The sequence below is a fragment of the Numida meleagris genome, chromosome 8, assembly GCF_002078875.1.
Source record: "Numida meleagris isolate 19003 breed g44 Domestic line chromosome 8, NumMel1.0, whole genome shotgun sequence".
Lineage (NCBI taxonomy): Eukaryota > Metazoa > Chordata > Aves > Galliformes > Numididae > Numida > Numida meleagris.
Window position 1 is genome coordinate 8,888,366 of NC_034416.1, and position 23,960 is coordinate 8,912,325.

Sequence of the window (23,960 nt, forward strand, 5' to 3'; positions counted from 1 at the left end):
AAAGAGTGGTCAGGCGCTGGAACGGGCTGCCCAGGGAGGTGGTGGAGTCACCGTCCCTGGAGGTGTTCAAGAAACATTTAGATATAGCGTTGGGAGACATAGTTTAGTGGGGTTGTTGGTGGTAGGTGGATGGTTGGACTAGGTGATCTTGTAGGTCTTTTCCAACCTAGCTAATTCTATGATTCTATGAATTAATCAGATAATGTATATGAAAAATTCAATTCAAATACAAAATTGTGCTCAAACAGTTGCAACTAGTTTTCTACCATGAAAACTATGAATACTAATGGTAATATTTTTCTGAATGGAAAGCTTTCTTTCTTCCAGAGATAAACACTGAAAATATTTTTATGTGGTTCAACAAGTACAAGCTGATTTAATTGGCAGAAAAGGATATTTTTCCATGAGAAAATCAGTCTGCATAGGGGTCCAAATTATTGTCTTCTCTGCTCACTGTTAATTCTCCCTTATTTAATCAAATGTCTGCGTTTTTCTTTAATTTCATAAACACAAATAATTAAAAAATTACTGCCAAAGACAAGCATCATTCATGATTCACTTTCTAATACCTTGTCTGGAGATTAAGGACTAGAGCAATCTGCAATTAGCTACTGCACTTAGTATACTGTCACTATTTCAACAGTTATGGTATGACAGTAAAAGAGACTAAATGGAAAATATTCGAGTAACCCCAACTTACCTGCAGTTGCATTCCTAGTTTCCCATGGGCCAAAAGAAAAATTATCACCATCAGAGATTGACAAGTGGAATAGGCATTTCAGAGTCAGAAAAGAAACTACCTATACAAGTCTCTTGTGAGTAATTCCCAGAACATTAGAACTTTCCTGTCCACTTTAACTTTTTATTTAGTTTTTTCTTTTCTTTTTCTTTCTTTTTTTTTTTTTTACATTCTGAATACTATCTGTTTCCCCTTTTTTTGGCAGCAAGAAAAGAAAAATCTATTTTTTTCCTCATATGGTTTGTTTCCAAGGACACTAATGAATTGGAGAAAATCCAGAGCACAGTACAACTGACTAAACTAGGTCATTTTAATAATAGCAAATATCATCACAGCCAGGGCTATCAATTAAACAGACATCCTCAACATTTTAAATTTTCCATCTCAGGTCCAGTTAAAATTCTTATTTTGCTGACTCTCAGTGTGTGTGCAAATGATTGCTTGACATAATGTATGAGAAGTCACTCATAAGTAAAAAAAATCCCAAGGAAAACATGTTTTGTTTATAAAGAACATCTGAAAGTAACACACCAGGTAACTTGCTGCTAGCTATTCGTAATTTCTAACGAGAACAGCTCATTATGAGTCTGATAATTAAGTAATGCTTAAATACCAGACGAAAACGAAACACAAATTCGACCCTCATCAATCGCTTGCCAAATGGAAAAATTCAAACTGTTTTGGAAACAAATACATTGCTATGATTCTGAGTGTGTTTTGCAAATATTGGGGATAATTATATACTGTATCTATTTCAAAAGTGCTGTTCAAAACAACAAACATGGCCCCAGTGCATCCTGCAAAAACAGCAGGACAAGATGCAGGAAGCTGGTGAAGCCCAGTAATACAGAAAGAGGCTTGAACATGGACATCCCTTACCTGATGAGGGGATTTGATGATTAAGGATGGGGCACTGAATCTCTGCTTTCTCCCTTGAAGGAATAAACTCAATCCCCAGAATTTCCCTGATGGGTGAATTCACAGAAAACACACAGGCGTCACTCTTCTATATGGATTGCCTGTGGTAAGGGAAAATTGGGCTTCGTAACTGTGTATCACCCTATGAATTCCTATAGCGTGTCATTTTTGTCAGAACAGATTCATTCATGCCAGTGATACAGATAACTAATTGCTTATTGGATAAGCTGCCATTCAGAAAGGTTGAATGTTCAACAATTATACTACTACTACTCATAAGTAAGAAACAGAAGTCTTAATGTTACTACTGCGCCAGTATTTCTCACATACTGGCAGATCAGTATGGCTATGCTGTAAAACAGCTACTATATTCACAGTATGTTCATGTCTTGTGGATTTATACATTTTTGAAAGTTGAAATATACAGCTTTTTTGATTTCCACGTTCATCTAAGCAGATGTTATTTTCCTTCGTTTCTGTATAAACATCTGTTCTCATGGTGTTATAGAATTTATCTTTTGTATAAATTCTATTATGTATTTATTATCTATTTAAGATCCAAAATGAGTTACTTAACTAGAATTATTTAGAAGATACTTATTAAGTCTCAGGGCATAGCATGCATTTTCTAATATGTAAGAATTATTAGAAAACTGTCATTGTTGACAAGCTTTATTACTCACATCACCAAATGGCAGATTCTATAGCTCAAGCAAAATAATAATAAGTTTAATGTTCTGGGTCAAGTACTTGTAACAGGAAGGATTATTCTCATTAGAAAATTTCTAGAAATAAAAAGAAAAAAATACAATAAATACTTGAATGAAATTGCTGGTGTGCCTACTTTTTTCTTAAAAAGGAAAAAAACACAAACAGAGCACTATTTGTCATTGCAGATGGAAGAACCATTTAGTGGAAGGACAATTGAAGAATTTAAAAATGAAAATAATGTTGTAGTGTCACATAATGGCAAACAGAGACAAAATAAGAAAAAATGGTATGAGAGAGGTGTCTCACTGCTAGATAACTGAAACAGAACTTCAGTCTATTTTGACAGTCTGCTGCTGTTACGTAAGCATGAAGGGAAACTACACAGCTAAAAAAATAGTACAGTTAGATGAAAAAAATACAAGTTATGATCATTCACAGATTCTGTATCACTAATGATTCATAAATTAACTTCGTTACGTTTTTTAACATGTCTTGTGAAAAAAAAATAACACCTATATGTACCTTAAGCAATCATAGAAAAGCTGACTTTAAAAAATTCCTGCTGTCAGATAACAAATATCTTTTCAAACCTCTGAATTTCAAGTTCTTAAATCCTACTTCTGAAATTCTACTGTGCTTTTTTTATGAGAATTATATCTTACATTTTAGCATTTTACAAAAGAATTCATCACACTTTTGAATCATACATATACTTCATGTAGCTATGTACAGAAGTGATTATATGATTTAAGTAAATTGATTCTACAACTCTTCTAATTCTTCTAAAAAATATACATGTATGTATCACCCATCAAAGACTGCAACATCTGTGACTTCAGAAAAACTGCCTAATTCCTTTAGGATCCTGTTTTCTGGTAGTTAGTGAGGGCAAGGGAAGCAAGGAAATGTTTGGCTCTGTTTTCTTGAAAAATTTGGGTTCACTTTATATCTATTTCTATCTATATATTTATATTTCCTTTCTTGCCTCCTCAGCAAGTAAAGGAGCAAGGAAAATATAGAAGAATAACAGACAACTGCTAGTGAAAGAAGAATTTGTAGCCAAAAACTGATCTGAGCTTTGGTGTTTAAACCTCACAAATACTATGTCAGGATGGAAGAACTGTTCTGTATGTACTCTATCTCAGGGTGTATTATATTACCTTTTTTGTGTGTGACAGTCTGACATTTGCTGGATCATTTTCAGCCTTGATCTACTTTAACTGAGACTTTATTTTGCAGATTGTCGCTTGGCCAAACATTCATATCCTACATTCATGTAGCTGGTTACTTTTAACTGAAGTATAAAACCTTGTCTATGCTGACTGTATTACCCTTATTTTTGAAAGTCTGTCAGATAGCTTCTTGATGCTCCAAGATCCAATTTAATCTAGAAGCAGTAGAAAGCATGAGAAAAACAAACAAACAAAACCAGAAGCCTTCCTACCAATTCAATGAATTAAACGGATCTGGAGAGTCTAAAAAGTGCCAAAGTCAAACAAAGGCAAGGACATCCTGCAGCCATGTACAGGGAGAGGGAAGTGAGATCATTGTTTTTCAGCAGCATCAAGCTGTTAGGTCAGCTGTCCAGGAAACACAAGATTTAGTATCATCTTGAAATTTAATTATGCTAGTTCCAAGTCATTAATGACAACAATAATGACACTAGATCTAGGTGAGAAACTGGCAAAACCAAAAACTGCATTTGGAATTGTTTCTAGGTCCTAAAACTTGAGACCATTTTTGTGGACTGAAGACCAAAGAAGACCGGAAGACGTTGAAGATCCAGCTGGTTTTCAACATCTTATTACAATGTCTACTGTTAAGAAATAACCCTGGGGATGTTCCTTTTGTTTTCTGAGATGATTCATATGTGTATTGAAATCCCTCACTATTATTCTCTGGTATGGAAGAACATCCGAGTTATGATCATACTTAAAGAACTCTTTGTTCTTCAGGGGGCCTTGAGTTCTAAGTCATCAGGAGAGGACATATCATAGAAAATGACAAAGTTGAAAATTCTATAAAAGAGTTTGGTGCACTTTAATATATCTGATTATCATGACAAAGGGTGATAACTTTTGTGGAAAATACCATGTCATATATACAGCAGATATTAGTTTCACACTGACGTAGCTTCCTGAATTTGCTATACTTGTGAATTACAATTCTTTAATGTAGCAACATAAAGAGAGATTCTCTATGGAAACTGTATTGCAAATGCCTTTCATTGTCTCTGGAGATTTCATATGAAGTTTGCAAATAGATACACGATCATACTGCTAGAGAGAAGGACATTAATCCTCTGCCCTTATGTTCTTTTATTGGAAAGAACAATTCTAGGTGTTTTCCCTTGAATAGTGTGAAGGATTTACCATGACATCAGAGCTGCAACAACCTTCTTACCTGAAGTGCAAGAGGCTTCCACCTGACATTCTTCAAAAGGGCAGGAGCAGAAACCAGGGTATTCTGAGGACGTTTTTTCAAGGTTAAAATCACGCCATTTGGGTCTTCTCGCAATGCATTTACCAGGTTCTTTAACTGCCAGCCAACCTAAGAAAAAAAAATTCCATAACTGAATTCTGAAAGCTTTCCATTTAACTTTAGATGTGAAGGAAGGCTTCTATGAGCTGAAATGGTTTATTACTACTTCCTGCTCTTTGCAAACACAAACAGTTTTTATAAAGTATATCTGATTACTTCTGTTGGACTGAAATGATGCTGGTGAAGTTGGGTGATTTCTGCTTTTTTATTAAGCCTGATTTCTCAATAAAATAAAGTGTAAGTGAACACTGTCTCCCTTTTAATAATTTGTAAGGTCACCGTATTTTTTAAATCAAGTTTGCAAGCAGAACTGATGTTTCAAAAATAGTTAGGACATGACAAGTGCCACAAAGGATTTCAGCAAGTGATTTTGCAAACACCAAATTAATACACTTCTGAGAGAAAGACAAGCAAAACTCATATTGTATATGTTCTGTTGACTGGGTAACCATTCCATGTGTACTTTGCTCATGAACACACACAATACTAGTTCTTTCAGAGGTATCACTAATGGAAAACAGGGCAGAGAGACAGAGGAAGGAAGAAGAGAAGGTAGTTATTTTACAGCAGTCAGTTGACAAAAAACATATGTATATCCCTCCTTCCCTCCAAAATGTACTAGTTCCACTTCTCTCAGAGCACTCTGTGAGACAAATCAAATTTTGTTTTATTCCTAGCAAGTATCAGGAAAAAAAATAACTTATAATACATATAATATTTAAATGTGACCATTATAGACAAATAGAGTATTTTTCATGACTTTGAAGACAGAAAACTTTGCATTCTCTGTTAGCTTAGGACTAGCAGTTATGGAATAATTTGTCTGGATCCTTAAGTGAAGCCCTCACTGTGGAGGAGGTAGACATACTATGCTTTATCGACATATATTACAGCTTTTAGTTTCTACTTGAAAATAAATTATCACTTACTTGATTCATCCACACACACTCCAGATAAAGACAAATAATTCAATTTACTATAAAGGGGAAACACAGTCTTAAAAAAGAACATCACTAAAACTGAAAATATTTTATACGTGCCTCTCACAAAAAGGTTATTTACAGACAGTTATTGATCTTCTTGATTATTTGAATATGAACTTTTATAACCATGAAATGGTTATACACGACAATAAATAATAGATTTTTATAGGATTTTTTATTAAGCTTTACACTATCCTATCATCCTGAATGGGAGAAGAGGTTTTGAATAATATAAAAGAGTACATATTTCTGCTTATGCTAAAACTAGTCTTATGTTTACAGGCTGATGATCACATTTTTCTCAGGTGTATAGGCACATGAGAAAAAAAAGATGTATCAAAATGGTCAGACGTATAAATTCAGAACAAAAAATGAAATTTATTAAAATTCACATTTTTTAACACTAAACCAGTATTTCTCCCTAGTTAGAGCTAGTTACATATTCTTATTTAAATGCTAGTTTAAATATTAGAACAAATTTAGTTCTATGAATTCCATAAATTCCTTCTAACATTTGCATTTGTTGTCAATACACTTGTGACCTTGTCTAGATGATCAGATGTCCCACAGGTGTTGAGCTTAACTCTACAAGTACATGCAAGCACTCAGTGCCATTATATTTTCTATAATTTTTGACTAAGCTTGACTGGTAAGTTCACTATAACAGTTTTATCATCACTGTTATTTTGATCAATAAATATAATAGAAATAATATTAAAAAAATCAAGTATTCAGAATCAGTGCAGTCTACAAATATCAGCATATTACATCACGTATGATTTATAATTACTTTCTTTTAGAGGAAGATAGTAACTGATCATACATGAAGGTGGAGAGAAAATCATAAAAGCAACCGTGAAGAGATCTCAGTACAAATCCTCTTACAAGAGCCTCAGAGAAGATTACCCTATAGTTTTTTTCTGATCTCCACAGTGGGCTGAAGCCAGGATCCCAAAAGTGAACCCTTGTCTTGGAAAGAATTGCAGTATGTGTCATAGTTCTAAAAAGCATATTAATAGCTTTTTAAAGTTCTATTCTATTTTTACTGTTGGTGGAAAAAAATCTAAAAATGCACTAGTCAAAGGAAAGCAGAAAATTGAAGTAATTTTAAAGAGGCCACAACTGAAAACAAACACATCAACTTTCATTCCATACAAACTATTCCAGTTTGTGCTCTGCTTATAAAATGACTGCATATACATATTTGTTTACTTATAGAATTGAAAGTGAAATATTTTTTATTTTTATAGATGGCTATAATTTTCAGTATGTTGAAACCTTTAGAGTTCCACAAGCTCCTTTTAGATAAGAATGATAAATAATTAAGTTAATGATAAATTATTCCAATGATAATCTTAAGGACAAAACCATTAAATACCAAGATCTATTAAAGAACAGTCTGAAATCATTACTACTAGGCTATGATAAAATGCTCTTAGGAATTTGGACATGTTATTATTAATTGCTTTACTAAAAATATCTTTGAGAAAAGAGAAGTCATTACAGTGGATTAAAAATTCTTTGTTGAAAACCAGTCCTTCAGACAGAGTACGACATTTATACTTAAACGTTCTTTAATAACAGTTATCAACCTCTAGCTGTTGTGAGATGTGGTCAGCAAAAGGGTATTTTGCTCCTTTAAGTTTTTAACCATTCAGTTAATCAGATTGTACAATATGGGTTAACACATTTCACTCAGTATTGAAAGTTAACATCAGATTAATGAAGAAAAAAATGACTAGCATGACGCTTTATTTTCCTGAATATATGAAATCGGAGCAACTAGAATACCTATTTCATGTAAACAACAAATTCAGGACATTATTTTGTTCTCTTTGCATGACCAGGTAAAGCACTAGCCATGGTGCAGTTCTTTACTAGACATATTTACATAATGTAATACAATGCCCTATTTCTATGTATGTGCTCTCCTGGTAAACCAGGCCTACAAAGTAGAGTGTGGAAAGTCTCATAATGCCTGTTGCACACCTGGTTCATAACCCAAAGAATGTGCAAAACACAGTCAGAGACCAGCAATGAGGATTACCATCAAAGTGACAGAATCATAGAATCATTAAGGTTGGAAAAGACCACTAAGATCATCAAGTCCAACTGTCAGCCCACCCCCACCATGCCCATTAACCCATGTCCCTTGGTGCCACGTCTACTCTTTTCCTGAACACCTCTAGGGATGGTGACTCCACCGCCTCCCAGGGCAGCCTGTTTCAATGCATCACTACTCTTTCTGAGAATAAATTTTTCCTAATATTCAACCTGAACCTACCCTGGCACAATTTAAGGCCATTACTGCTTGTCCTATCACTAGTCACCTGGAAGAAGATGCACAAAGTTTGTAAAGAGAAAAGATTAATATCACAGGAAATTAGATACTCACAGGCTTAAAATACGTTTGACTTCATAACGTTAGTCAAAAAGAAAAATTATTTTTAATTTAGATATTAAACATACAAGAAACACAGATTAACATAATGTAAACGAAAATGGTAAGATGTAGGCAGAAATTTAATATTTTTTTTTGTGATTTACATTTAGGATTGTTCAATTAATATTTTTTTCTTGATTTGTACTTCTGCATTGTGAAAAAAAAAGATTCCAGTGAAAAAATTTTGCACTACTGTTGTCTGCCTTAAAGTATTTTTCAAAGAAAGCACAAGAAATATTGAGTGGAAACTGGAATACATAGTAAATTTAAAGCAACGGTTCAAAAATATCTGTTCTCATGATACTAAATTTCTTTATCACAAGAGTATAATGATATAAACATACAAAATGCTGTAGTAATTTTGTGTATCTAAAGCTGATAATTTTGCAGTTAGAAATACATATGTTCAGAAAAACATAGCTCACTCATTAACCTACATTCAACCAGTTTGTCTTCTAGTTTATCTTCAACAACCTCTTTAGAGTCTCCCAATATTGACTTTGCCTTCTCATTTAGAAGAAAATCATATGAATGAGATTGAGAATGCATCCTACCAGCAATAGGAATTTTGGCACTTTTATGCATGCAAACTGTGTTCATGCTGGAAAAGTGCCTTTTCTCCTTTTTTTAAAATAGAGGATACCTGGCTGATGATGACAGACTGATGATTTGTATTAAAAACACCAAAAATTCCTGATGTTGCAGTCACCAAAAAGAAGCTGAAGAAAACACAAAACAGTGCATTTGTGGATGAGGATACTGGAAGTAAGCCTGTGCATCTATTAAAAGGAACAGAAGAAACAGCTGGACTGTTGAACACGGCGATGCTTATCAGAGGAATCCAGTAGTTAAGGCCACCACAAGAGTTATTTACCTCCATACTGATTTCTTTAAAAACTCATTATACAAATTTGTTATGATACAAATTTAGAAGACAACTCAGAGAGTGGAACTAGAAGTGCTTAGTCAGTAGAATACCTATATTCCTTTCTCAGCTTCTCCTGAAAATTCTAGAGGTAAAACATGTTTCCTCAGTTCCTTTACTGTTTATCAAATCCTATACATTGATCAAGACTCTAAAAAAAAGAAAACTTACAAGAAATACAAAAATACATAATGCATCTCACAGAAAGAAGGTATATTAAACCTTCATCCATTTGTGAGAGTTGTGCACATTAATGGCATCATTTGACAAGCTGCATTAACTAAAAAGGAATTTAGGACCCGTCTTGCTATGCATTTGATCAGGAAACCAATTGTACAGAATAACATTTATGAAATATTTAGAACATATGACATTGCACACCACCTGCAAACAAGTAATTTTGTTTTGACTCCAGTAGGACCTAACCCCTACATGAACCAGGACAGATGTTCCCCCTCAAGGCTCTTTGAATACATAAGCAAACCCATCTGGATATTTACTTGAATCTTAACAGTGTGACCTTTCTTCATATTTTCATTAAAAATAAATATGTAAATAAATAAAAGGACTGTGTAAACTCAACTTCTTTGTTAAGGAAACAGACGTTTTTTGTATTTTACAGCTGTAATTCACTTTGCCTTACAATACTGCCCAGGTTAGTGGACTAATCAAGGGAAGTGGCTTCATTAATATAGATATCAGAAATTATTATCAGGCAAAAATGTGCTGCAAGATCATGAAACTACTTTTTGTCACTGAAGGGAAGCTCTACATTAACACCTGTAGCTGATTCGCTCTCCTCATTTATATCTTAACTGTTACACACAATAATTGATGGTAGAAATATAAACATTTTTCCTTTTGTCTTACAGAGTGATTTTCATTAATTAAGTAATAGAAAAACACTGAAAGGCAGAATTCTTAAGAGTGATATGTGGACATTTCTTTACAAACCAAATGACTCATTCTGGGGGCAGAAGTTGTAATTCTCATGACATTTACTCTTCAGTTTTTTATCTTTCTTTTTCCTACTTTTATTTCACAACACAGTGACATCAAACACAAATAATACAACCTGGCACTACATTTACAGATATACCTGAATCCACAGTCAACTTTCATTAAGACTCAAATTTACAATTCAGTACACATACATCTGTAATATTAATTCAACACCAATAAGATAGCGCGGAAATTTACTTAACTGTTGCAGGGATCTTAATTTTGTTCCTTCTCATTTAAAAGATCCAGATTTGTATGAATGGGATTTAGAATGCAATCCACAGCAATAAGAATTTGGGCATTTTATACATCCAAACAGTGTTCATGTTGTTCATGCTATTATCAAAGTATGCTAAATGACAGACAATGAGCAGTATGAAAGGGCATTAGGCTGCTGGTCACGAATTTACATGGCATCCTTCATTCCTGAGAATAACCTTATCAAGTATGAAAATGCATCAACATTACCTAATAATAATAGCTATTTAGAGAAAATGTTACCAACACCTGTAACAAACACAACAAAGCAAAGGTGTTAGAATGGAAAGAGCCTTTCCAGGCTACTACATCCATTTGTTTCCTCTTTTATGTAGTTGCAGGGAACTATAAGTTAATCATTTTCATCAGGTCCTCAATCACCATCTTTTCCAAATTTTACCACAGATCTACTTAAAGATGTTTGTATGGATGTTTGCTCTTCCACAACATTGCTTTCTGCCTTAAACTGTTCTTTCTTTTCCAGGTCTGTATAGCCTCAACCTTTAAGACAGAGGAATTCTATTTCCTCTCAGACCTAGCCGGCTGGGTTAACCAAATTAAAGTCTTTAAAAAATTTAAATTAAAGAATCCCTTCATCTGAGACAGACAGTACATTTTCTTTGCCTCCATTACATTTTTAAATGTTCATATGTAAATTCACCTTTGATGACTGCAAATGACCTGAGCAGTATTTCAGACAAGATATTACCAATGTCAAGACAATGGCATTAAAACTCTATTTCCCCTGGAAACGTGTTCCTGATTAATTCCGAGTTCATCTTCGCCATTTTCAGTCACATCACCTCTGTGGCGATGAGTCGATTTGGGATTAATTACTACATTCTGACTTCTGGATTCTCGCCAGCTGCTCCTGAGTAACATTTAGCTTTCAGCATGAGTTACTAAAAGCATTATTATTGCTCTCTGTCCTATTACATGACCTTCAAATTCTAATCTTCAAAAAAAGTTCTCAGTTTTCTGAAAACTCAGTTTTCCCTAGTTAATCTAACACTTTTGTGTACAAAAGTAGATCAAATATTTTACAGATGGTCAGATAGATCAATATTTGTTTGTACCTATAAGATTTCTGTTGTCTGAAAATCTACCAAAGGTAGAACATTAATGATTTATTTTTCATAAATGTATATTGTATTTCATCTAACATGCCCTTTTCTACATGTCTTTAATTATCCTTTTCTCTGTAAATCCTTCCATAGTATTTGATAATAAGTTTTCCTCTTTACATTTCCACAACACACAATGTTGTCCTAAAGCAGAAAATTCAATAAAAACCTGTGCTCAGGGACTTGCAATTGAAGTGTCAGTGTCTTTAGCGAACTTAAATGCAGATTATTTGGCCTTAATGTATCAGCTTTGCTTCCATTCTGAATATACATATATTTCTGTATTTTTTATGACTGGCTTTCTTCTAATTTTCCTATATTTTATAACAATCATGTTATGGAAAATGGAAAGAAAAGAGTATTTCTTAGCATTAATTTTACCCTATTTTCACTGCACGACAGTCCTAATCCTCTGATTAAAGAATCACATCCCATCTATAAAAAAATGTAAAGAAAGTTAAGACAAAATGAAATTCACCTTCCTTTTATTTCAGCTAAGCAGCAGAATTTATATTATTCATGGAACTCACGGTGTAATTATTATTTTGCAAACAAATAAAAGTACAGTGACATATAAATGACTTATGTTTAATTTTATAAAAAAGGAAAATAGAAATTCTCAAGATAGTGGCAGTACTAGTGCCTGTTGTTGCTGACAAGATTAAAAAGAGTTAATGTGGTATTTTAGAATATGTAATTTATTTTTCAAGTTTCTTCTGTTTTATTAAAATCTCATAAGCAAGAAGGATAAGCAGAAAAGCAAATAAGGAAATTGGATAATGATTAAGTGATCCTTACAGCTAGTGGTGAGTTGACTGATTTAATTAATTTCTTGCCTAAAGTACTATTATTTTTTCTTTGATCTTCATAATTGTATAACAGAGTGTTCTTTGGTTAGAGCAAATTCCACGTGGTAAATCTTTTATTTCTTACTCAACTGTTGCATTATATAATTTGTAAGCAGTTTTCCTTTGATACTTTTTGAACTCATTTTATTAAATTTTCAACAACACTGAAAAATCATTTGAAAAGTAAAGTAAGCTGTACTGTTTTGTTAATATGGTCAATATATTTGTTAATATAATGGATTTCAGAAAAAAAAGTGTATTAATATATCTACCTTCAGTAATAAGATATTTCTTACTTAATTCACATAATGCTTTAAAATTTATATAATCATTTTATATAAGTAACAAGAATTATTTTGAAGACATACAGCCAAAATATTCCAGTGACACCAATTCCAAAATACTTAATTCAGTGGACTGACATTGTCAGCATACTTAATCCTCTGCTATAGCTTTACAACCCCAGAGAAATGCCTCCAGGATTAGAAGTGCTTTTATCTGTGCTGACTCCACTGGAATGTGGGGACAGTATAACTATTTTCAACTCTACATCTTAAACCTATTTAAGAGCTCCTCTCACAGTTTCTGTGTAGTGATTCCTCTCTTCAAATGGACGCCCAATGGAAAAAGACAAATTTAAATCGAAATTATAGTTTTTATTTTACAGGGAATAAATCCAAGTGTTCTTTTAGTTTCATTTTTGCCTGTGACTGAAGAAAAACGAACAGTAGCCTTTAAAAAATGGCAAACAGCAAGCTATTAGTGGTTACAGTAAAACAGTCTCATTTGTACTACTTTAGCAGAAGTGTATTACCATGTCTATGAATATGTCTTTACTGTAGAGCTCAGTGTCAAATATGCAAAGTATTACAGCTGGGAATTTAAACAAAGTGAGTTATGCATTATGATGAAAAACTGAAAGTGCTTAAATTATTCAGGTTATCAAAGAAAAGGTGAAGAGGTAATTTGATTACACCCTGAAAATATCTACGTGAGAAATGGGATCTCCAGTAAAATAGATATAAATATATCAAGATCAAAGGACTGGAAGCTTATGCCAGACAAAAGCATACTCCTAATAAAATGACACCTCATTCAGCAATGAGAATAATTAATTACTGGAACAACTTATTATGGGTTATGGGAACATCACTGAATGTTGTGAAAAATCAAATTATCATGGTGAATGAACAAATATGAATTTATCCAGAAAATACATTGACCTTCTTTAGTCAAAATCAGATGAGATGATGCCAATAGTCATTTACAGGATTAGAACCTATTCAAAGAAATCTCTACTTTCTCTAATCAGGAAAGTATTTTCACTAATGGTAATGCAAAATGACTATATCTAATCGTTTTCAGAATGGATTTTTTAAAAACAGGATTTATACTTAATAGACTAGCATAACATTAAAGAAATTTCCATCTTGAAATGATTTAAGTATGGTCTCTATGGAAAACAATCATGACCACTGGAGACAGTGGATTTCATTGGACACATATATTTGAAATAATATTCTAAGAGTCTTGAAAACTTGAACAACTCAGGAAGTATTTAAGATCTTAAATGTAAAATTTGCCTCATCAAAGGGCAACGCTAAATGCTTCACATGATATTAACTGAACACTGACACATTAGAGAGACATTTCATTCAGCTCAGGAATAAGGTAAAAGGAAAATAGGAGTCATAAAAACCAGCTATATGTCAATACAAACTGTCGCTGCTTTTTTATTTTACAGGGAATGAAGATATGACATTTGAATTAAAAAGTGAATAAAGTACTGAATAAATGTTTTGAGGAACAGAAAAGAAAAAGAGGAAAAGAAATATTTAGTCTCCACTGTGTGGAGATAATTCTTCTGGGCTAGTTAATGATAATTTCTGTCTTTTTTAAGTATAAGCAACGATTATGGTATTTTAAAAGGCATGAAGAGTGATCTACTTTGGCAATATTACCTAGTAAGAGTTATCATATTTTTAGCAGTGGGAATAGGCAAAACCTGCAGAGCGTAACCTCCAGAATACTTACCACAGTTTGATGATTGACTTGAATCACCTCATCACCAGCATGGATTTTCTTACACTGGTCAGCAGGAGACTAAGGACAGGAGATAACAATTAACTTTATATTTGGGGTGGGGGAGCATAAGGGAAGAGGATGGATAAAAACTATGAACGGGGAAAGAGGCAAGAAAGCTCTCTCCAGAGAAGTATTACTATCAAATATCAAAATTTATTAAAAATTGTATTTGTAAGAAACAAATTTTTCTGTAACAGATGGCAATTCAGTGATGAAGTAATCTCAAATCCTACTTCCAAGTTGATGAACAACCTTTTTGACTGTTTGAACTATTTTAGCTTCTTTACCTCTTGGAAGGGGGTATCAGGCCATGAGCTGTTATAATCTTGCTGGGAATTCACTGGCTGAATTTACATCACATAGCAGTAAATCTGTTAAGCCAACAAATACTGAACTACAGCACACCCAGGGGCATGGCTGGGAAAAACATACATATAACAGAAAAGCAGGCCTAATACAGTCCTTTATAGAACAGGTTTTCTGCTTAAGTCCACTACGAATACTCTGCAAATATACTACGGCTCCATCACTTCCAAGACATTACTAGATTAACCACATGAACACAAAATGGTAATTAGAAATGGATTAAGTCCTTGACAGGCTAGCTCTTCAGTATATACATTATTACTCCACTCTCATAATTTTGGATCTCTGAGTTGAAAAACTTCCTTACACAAAATATAGCTTCTTCTGATCACATTAAAATGCATTAAATTTCACTGTCCTGCAAGCTACATGAACATCGTCAACAGCATGTCAATAAATGTGACAGATGAAAAGATTTACCTGCACTAAAGGTGACTTGAAGAAGCTTATGAACATGACCTCACTGCCTACCAGTCAAAATTTCCAGAAAACTGGCAAGAGCTGTTCTGTTGGACAGTCTTCTCCAACCACAAATCCCAGCCATCATTTCTATCCACTATGTGGATGAATATTATAAAGAAATAGAAGTAATAAGGGCAACAGGAAACAACACAACAAAAACGCAAACAGCCATTGGAAAGAAAATTACTACAATTGCTTCTAAGAAAAATGCTAAAGAGATTGTTCTGGTTTAACCTTGATAGGTATGCAAGCATCACATAGGTGCTTGTTCACTCCACTTTCTCAGCAGAACAGAGGGAGAAAATACAATTTAAATGTTCAGGGGTTTAGATAAGGACAGGGAGATCACTCATCAATTAGCATCATGGGAAAACAAAGCTTTCTTAAACATGTAACTAGAAAAGCATAACCAGCGTCACTCTCTGCCTCGGTTTTAGCCAGTGACTTCTGGAGCTGTCCTGAACTGGCTCATATCTGATATGGGGCAGCTTCCAGACTCTTCTCATTGGACCCCCCTGCAGCCTCTACTACCGAAACCAAAAATAAGCACAATACAGAGACAATCTATGAGGAGCTGAAACACTCTCCAACAGTGACCACCTGCTGACTAATCAGTAGGTTTTGCAGTCTACACAGCTGCTAGGGAGTAGTAGAAAATATCATTAATTATTCAATAATGAATAAATAACAAACCAGTATTTGACACTGATTCCAAGTATGTTATAGGTGCTATTCCAAGCATTGCTTTCACCTCCAGCCTACTCCTTGCTTATCTTTCCAACCTCCCTTCATGAACTGTTGCTAACCACTCACCTGCTTGATCTCTGCTTGTTCTTTCGTAAGGGTTTCTGTATCTGGTGTAGCAGGGAGTCTAGCCCTTCAGCTAAACTGCCTGGCCATTACAGCCAGCTATCATCTCCTGACATCTTAGTCCTTCCACATCAAATTGAGAAGGAATTTGCCTGTATATTTTCTAGCCAGAAACTGCCTGGCTCCAGAATCAATTTATCTTTTTAGTGGAAACACGGAATTTTGGCAGACTGCTCTTGATATGGGACTAAACTTATAACAGAAAGACATTCTATTTCCATTTCTAGAATTCAATGTGAACACAAATTTGATTGCTTTAACCAGTGAAAGAAAGGTAAGTAGGAAATGGAAGCAAACATCACTATTCATAATGCATTTAACTTCAGTTGACATTAGTTGAAAAAGCAGAGGCCTGGTTCTTTTTTTTTTTAGCTCCTTTCCTGACTTTGACAAGGCTGAGCTAATTATTATCTCTTAAAATTAAACACTGGCTCTGAGGTCAATTATCCCTTCAAAAGGAATGAAAAATCAATTTGCTGAAATGCCAGAAATTAAATGTCTTTGAAGCTGGTTTAACTGCACATGTGATTACACTGTAAGAAAAAAATAAAACAAAAAAAACCAACCAAACAACTTTTTAGTGCTGTCTTATCAAAAAGGCCTTACACAGACAAGACAAAAAAAGTTTAAGTGTTTTAATGGCTGGTTAATTTCTTATCTCCTCCCACGAATTTCAGTTATAAGTATATATTTTTCCTACAAACTGCTTCATATTTCTATGCAAATTAATTAAAATTACAATGACCAAGTATATTAATTATAGCATGCATTATTTGTTCTGTGGTTGCAACATAATCAAGAGGGTTCATTCATCAGTTTCAGGAGTCTTCTAAATGCTATCAATGGTGTTAATATAAGTAAGCAAATAAATTTTAATTTTAATTTACATTATATTTGTCATAAATTGTGATAAATAAATCATAAGGCTTTCCCTGGGTCTCTAATATCTCAAAAAATGAGTGACTAAAACTATCAAAACCATATTGATTTATACAAAACAAGGAAAACAACGCATATTACATGGCATGTGATATTTTGGATCCATATGGCTAGCTGCATGATGCAAATTTCATGTTCCTTGGGTGTTAGCATTGCTTAGTTTCAATATCAGCTTTATGAAATTTCAACTTCTAATTTATCCAGCTATTCACTTTTAAACCATTCCAAGGCTGAATAAAATCACTGTGATTAAAACATGGACTATGTGAAAAACAGGAGTGGGTCCTATTATGAAGTCTGACAGAAAAATTATATTGCAGAAGTTGAAGTAAAATTATTTTTTCAAATTTGTAATTATGAATTGCAAGTTAAGTAACAAGAAGCTACTTCACAGAAAAACTGAACAGTGTGACAAGAATAACAATCAGCTATACTGATTTATGGGCTGCAATGTTCATATCACCCACTGCAATGTTTATACTAGAACCACTGAGCACAGAAGTTCAATATTTTTGTCTTTTATAATTAGTTACTTCATCACAGGTATTTTTCTACATCTATTTCCAATATTTTCAAATTTTTAAGAAGGTGACGTGGTACGCGTAAAATAAATAAATAAATAAAACAGTATTGATAAGAAACGCCTTGTTTTACAGCAAGTTTTGATACAAAAAAATACACTGCAGATATAAAAAAATACACTGCAGATATACAGAAGATACTTGCATGCACGATAGAAGTCTTTTAGGTGAAGCAAGCTTACATTTTCAGTTGTTCCTGTGATTACATGCAGCCCGTCATATGTTGATTTGATATACATTCCCTGAAAAGAGGCAAAAAGGTAATTAATACTTGTGAGAAACAAATGATGTTTGCATGATAATACAGTAAGTATGTATGTCTATTTCAGTTTAAGAATGGTAACATTTCAGATGTCTGGAATAAATCATGTGTGAATAACATTTGCAAAGTTAAACACATATGTATCATTGCCTGTTATAAATAGTATGCATTTTTAAGTTAGAAAGAAGTATTTGGATAGAATTCAGCACCAAGCCTCTGCATAAAAGCTTGTTACAATTCAGTATTCGAAATATTTAACATAACCTCGCTTTATTACTAGTGTCATAAAAGAGGTATCAAAACTGAAACAATGAACACAAATAGTCTTTAAAATTACATGCCCTCTTTTCAGAGAGTTACTGGCTCAATAAAAAGGAAACAATCTAACTTCGAAAATACACGAGCAACTGCTCATATTGCCAATTTATGTAGAAAAAATGAGCTTGGTGAACTAACAGGATTTTTGTAATTAGTCCAGTAAGAATTCTGCTTCAAGGAGGTGATTGATAAGATACAGAGAGACAACCTAAGTAGATATCTATCTGTACGTGCACGCACACACACGTAGACGGAGCCTTAAATGTCAGAGAGACTCAACTGCTTGCATTCTAACCTATCATGAGTAAGGTCATAGCTTCACATCTCTCTGTATTGTATGGTTATTCATCAAATTTTGAAATCTAATTAATCTAATTGATACATTGTACTGCTGATTCATTATCTTTTCAATAATTCTGCATCACCTTGCATTGTCAAAATGGAAGTTTAGAGCCTCCAGCAAATAAGAAAGAACATTTTGTTCAGAAACTGATTTCAAGATTCCGGAAAATTAATGATGATTTGCAGGCTAGTTGTCAACCTAAAAAAATAGTAAAATTCTACAAAGGAAAGATTGTCTTGCTCTCTACAACTACATAAACTGTAAGGCTGCAGAGAAGTCAGAGCCAAACTTCTTGAAAGCATGAGATGGAAGCATGAGAAGTAAGAGACACAAGTTGGAACTTGGCAGAAAAACATTTTTATTTTAGTTTTTACTTTTATTTTTTTTTTGAAACCTTGAGGGTGATACAACACTCGAACTGATTGCCTCGAGAGGCTGTGGAATATCTGACCTTGGAGATGATCAAAACTTGACTAGATGAAGCTCTGAGAAACCTGCTCCAAAAGAATCCACTGTGACTTTTCATTATGACAAAATGTGGCTTCTACCTCAATGCTAGCTAATTCATTTTCAGATAAGTTTAACTTTATTTAAATCTTAAAAATGAAAGCTAGCTAAAACTGGTTATATGGCTTAACTTTACTGCTTATGAATTACCAGTGTAGATAATGCTCACTGTGACTGCTTGTTCTCTTAAAACATCGCTCTATTATTAACTTTTGCTTTTATAAATTTTTATAGGGTCATTTCATTAGATCATGCAGTTAGTGTTTTTATTTGCACGTTCTCTCTCAGAGATACAGTCAGAGCCGACAACTTCAGACGTAAACTGTATTACCATGCCTACTAGTACAGTTCAGGGGAGACTGTTTAGTGATCTTGGAAGTTACTCTAAAATGTAATAAAGAATATGTGGAGAGTTTTGGTATTTGCCACTGAAAATTCAGTGGCTAAATAGGGAAAAGGAGGAAGCGTTTTGACTGGTATCAGGATAGGCACAGCTGGGTAAGGAATGGCAAGAGAGGAAAAAAGCAGTATCTTTCTAATGTGTACTTCTCAGCGCAAATTATTTTATCAAGCAAACAGCCATTGAACTATCAGAAGAGACTATCTTCAAAGGAATGTTTGAGATGAGATTATTTTTAAATAAAGAAGACTGAAAAAGAAGACATTTTAGAATAAATAAAAGATTATTGAGCTCATAATAACTTACAGAAATTTAGGAATTACTAGAAATAAAGGTACATGTTCACATGAAACACAATCCTTTTGTGAAAATGCTTTAAGGATACAGTATTTATTTAAACCTGGAAATTAATTCAGTTTATATGTAAGTTTATGCAATATCTACAGGACGTCAGGTTCATTTGCTGAAGAAATTGGAAGATATATAATAAAAACAGCTTTGCAGATGAAGTTGTGCAACTAAAAACCCACAATTAATACAACTGAATTTTATTTTAGGTAACAGAATTCTTCTATAAGTCTGAGCTACCAGTTTACAACAGATTTTTCACCAAAAGCAACTAACTGTGTTTGCTCTCTAGGTGCCAACCCTACGAAGCTGAATCTAGAGATGTCAGTAGCTCATAAAATCTTGGCTACACTTAAAATCAAGAGAGGTTGTGTTTTAAAATTGGTCTATGAAAGTAACAAGTCTTCCCAATAATCATATGGTAAGCATCTCCCACTGAGTCTCCAAAAAATAGATTTTTGGTGTTTTTGGCCCAAATTGCTTTCTATATGAGACTCCTACCTATAAAACCGAAGTTACAATATCATTTCCACAAGCATGTTTTGAGGAAAAATTAATTAATGTCCGTGAAGCACCCAGTAAGACCACATAAAAAAAAAATTCTCATGATGAACTTAGTAACTCAAGGGAATGCAGAGCTTAGATGAAGTCTGGTAAATAATACATCAAACCCTACACTGAATGCTAAGGATAAAAATGGAACTCTGAATACTTTCCATTCAGTGAATAGCATTCATTTTTCTCTTGAATGGAGTAGAGATCCTGTGGAAAAAACTGCTACACAACCATGAGAAAGCCATTTGTAATTCATTACTCTGTTCTATATTTGATTCTGATTAATGTTTTACTGTTCACATGATTTTTCTTTTATTCCCATTTATAGTCCTTTTTCATATTTTTTTCCTAAGCAGAATATAGTGTCAGCAAAATTGATTATAAAGAAGTTTCCAACCTACCATGTTATAGTGCCTTCACAATTAGGCACAGAAAACTCAGTCATTCACAGTGATTTCACTTCATCTAAAAAAAATTTTAAACAGGCAAATTTGATTGCAGTACTTATCTCACGTCCTCCGTCAGCAGTACCCACTTACTGCAGTTGTGTTAGCTATAAAATTATTGGTACACTGGAGATGGTTAAGTACATACACCACAGCTCTTCCACCTAGTGATGTAGCACACTCTACAGCATGGGCACAGCACAGGCTCTGTCTGCTTGATGTTCCACCAGAAGAAAGGGCAGTCTGGAGGAAACTACAGGCCACATGACAGGCCATGACAATACAGCCAACGAGTCTCATTTTGGTAACCCATGTCATAAAGGATTAAATCATACCCTGAGACTTTATGATAAGTTGCTTTAAGAGTATACCACTCACATCCAAGAAGCTAGCTGAACATTTCTGGATAGAAAGGAAAGTTATACAGAGATCCAGATTGCTAGTGTGCAGGATTGTATTAGACTTAAGCAGGCCAAAAGCCTCAACAGTGTTACAGTATATATACACTAGACAAGCTGTAAATTATACTGACTTGGCACTTCTTGGATATCCCTGAATTAACTCATTAATTGGACCAAAAGAGGAAACTTAGTCAAAAAGACAGGAGATTTGGCCATTAGGGATGCAGCAAATTATATCTGTCTGTCTTCCGGATTACATAGTGTAAAAGTGTGTATGATGCCAAAAAGTTTAAGTAAAAAGTGTGTTATGGTGCTGTAGCAGTCTTTTTAAATTATATCTGTCTAACATTAAATTAATTTTACCTAATCATACAAAAAATTACTTATGGTATTAAAGCAGTCTCAAATCAGTATGTGTACCTCGCTAATTATGATCTTGTAATTTTGGCAGAATTTGCACATGATGTCCATTGCTGTTCAGTGTAGAATAAAGGGTAAGATATTCAAATAATACAAAACATCTAACAGGAATTAAAACAAATTTCTAAATCACACTCAATCACAAAGATGAAACATATTACAATGCGTATAGAGACACTAAAACATGTTTTAATTTGACAATTTAGTAGGATCTTAAGTTCCCAAGCACTTTTCCTATCCCTCCTACAGCCTACTGATACCAGAATGACTGTGAAGTGGGGAACTAGGGAAAAGATACAGAAATCTTTATGTATTGACACTTAAACCTCACAAAAACTACTTGTCCAAGTGTAACAGTACAATAATACTAAGTAATGGTAGCAAAATAATTATTACACTGTGAAGTCTGGAGAGAATTTTAATTGTATGACCAATTACTAATGCAAAGCAACTGCGGTGTTCAGAAGTCACCAATCTGGCCTGCACAGTGAACTACAATTTGTGAGTATAAGGGATGTATTTTGTTTCTGGGATGATATTTATCAAAGTTTTATTTTAACCAAACTTTAAGGGAAGGCATTTAACTATTTTAATGCAAAGCCAAGAAACATACCTTCCACTAATCATTTTCAAAGCACATTAACTAACAACATTAAATGCTCAAATATGTACATATAAAAAAAAAAATAAATACTTCAGTACATTTCAAAAACTGTAATACAGTTATCAAAAGACTACAACTATTTTTAAGCTGCTCATATGTTTACCAGTTGCACATCAAGCCCTAGATAAAACTGACAATAAAACTGACATTTTTTATTAACTACAATCCTTTTATTTGCATAAATGTTAATTAAACTACTCTCAGAAATCATATTCAGCTTACCAAAATAAATTAAATAAATTAAATAGCAGGATATGAATGAAAATACATTTTGATTTCTTGAATTTTATTTTTAAAAAATAAAGATCTGAGGCTTGTACTCTGATAGTGAAATTGCTTTGGTACTTACCAAACCTTCACTGGGCATGATGCTGGTGAGATGAACTACCTCTAGGTGTGCTGACTGTGACACCAGAGAATCAGATGAGAGTGAAATGATGTGGTCACAAATTCCAGACAAAGTCTTACACTACAAAGAAAAATAAGTCAAAGAAAAATATAATTTCTCGTATTTAACTGAAAGTACTGACAACGAAGTTCTTATATCTGAGAACAATCTGAGAATAAACAGATCATGTATTTCTCTCGTAAAAACTACAGGTTGTCAAGAACTGAAGTTGTGTTGCACAGAAAAGTCAAGAACAAGAGCTTAAGGGAACAAAAAATATCCAGGCCAATAAAATACACACTCACGTGCAGTGCTTTTGAACAAAAGGTTTCACTACGTATTGAGAACATCTATGTATCAAAACTATCCAAATGTATGTACTTTAAGAAAATGCTTGATGAACTTAATCTGATCAGTTTTTATAAGGTACCATAATAAATAAAATGGCGATAGAGTGAAGCATGCAAAATCCACTTGTGAAGTGTGTGAATCCACAGACACCTTCAAAATAGGAACCATATTACATAGGTGGTGATAGCAACAAATTAAATCTGTTAATTGAAGCCAAACTTTAAGTCTGTAGATCAGAAAGAAGTTGATCTGGACTCTCAGAGAATCTTAATGTGTAAATACTTATTCCCAAGTTTACATGTGTTACTTAAAGTGTTCCTTCAAAAAGAGTATGCCCCAAAATATTTGAACCTAATCTGAAGGCATACGTTTAGATGAAATCCAGAATGGTCTTCCAGTCAAACTTACTTTATGCATCTATTTTCCTTTGGGGACTACACTCTCATTTTCCCTAATTATAGCAAATGGCAGTGAAATCCCTTAAGGGAAGTTTTGTTTCAGGCATTTGCAAAAGCATGAGGATTTCTAATATATCATTTGACACTATACATATAAGTTAAACAAATAAAGTTGTCATGAGGAATAAATTAACTGACTGAATTTATAGATTACATTCCCATTCACTGTATGGTTACTCATCTGGAAATTTAAGTACAGCTCTGGATTACTGGATGTAGCATTTGCATTTTGGACCAGATGCAAAAAGCAATGCATCACATTCAGGTATGCATGACTGCATCAAAAGGTCAGCAAAATAACAGG

The 23,960-nt window shown here is 33.6% G+C and overlaps 1 protein-coding gene across 1 annotated transcript in view; it reads right to left on the bottom strand.

Annotated features, from left to right (window-relative positions):
• Window positions 1-23,960, bottom strand: part of LOC110403333 (connector enhancer of kinase suppressor of ras 2-like) — a 169,898-nt gene that overhangs the window by 57,293 nt on the left and 88,645 nt on the right. Inside the window, 4 exon segments of the mRNA XM_021406448.1 lie at window positions 4,772-4,918; window positions 14,527-14,595; window positions 17,978-18,037; window positions 22,809-22,928. Coding sequence (XP_021262123.1) covers window positions 4,772-4,918; window positions 14,527-14,595; window positions 17,978-18,037; window positions 22,809-22,928 — 396 coding nt within the window.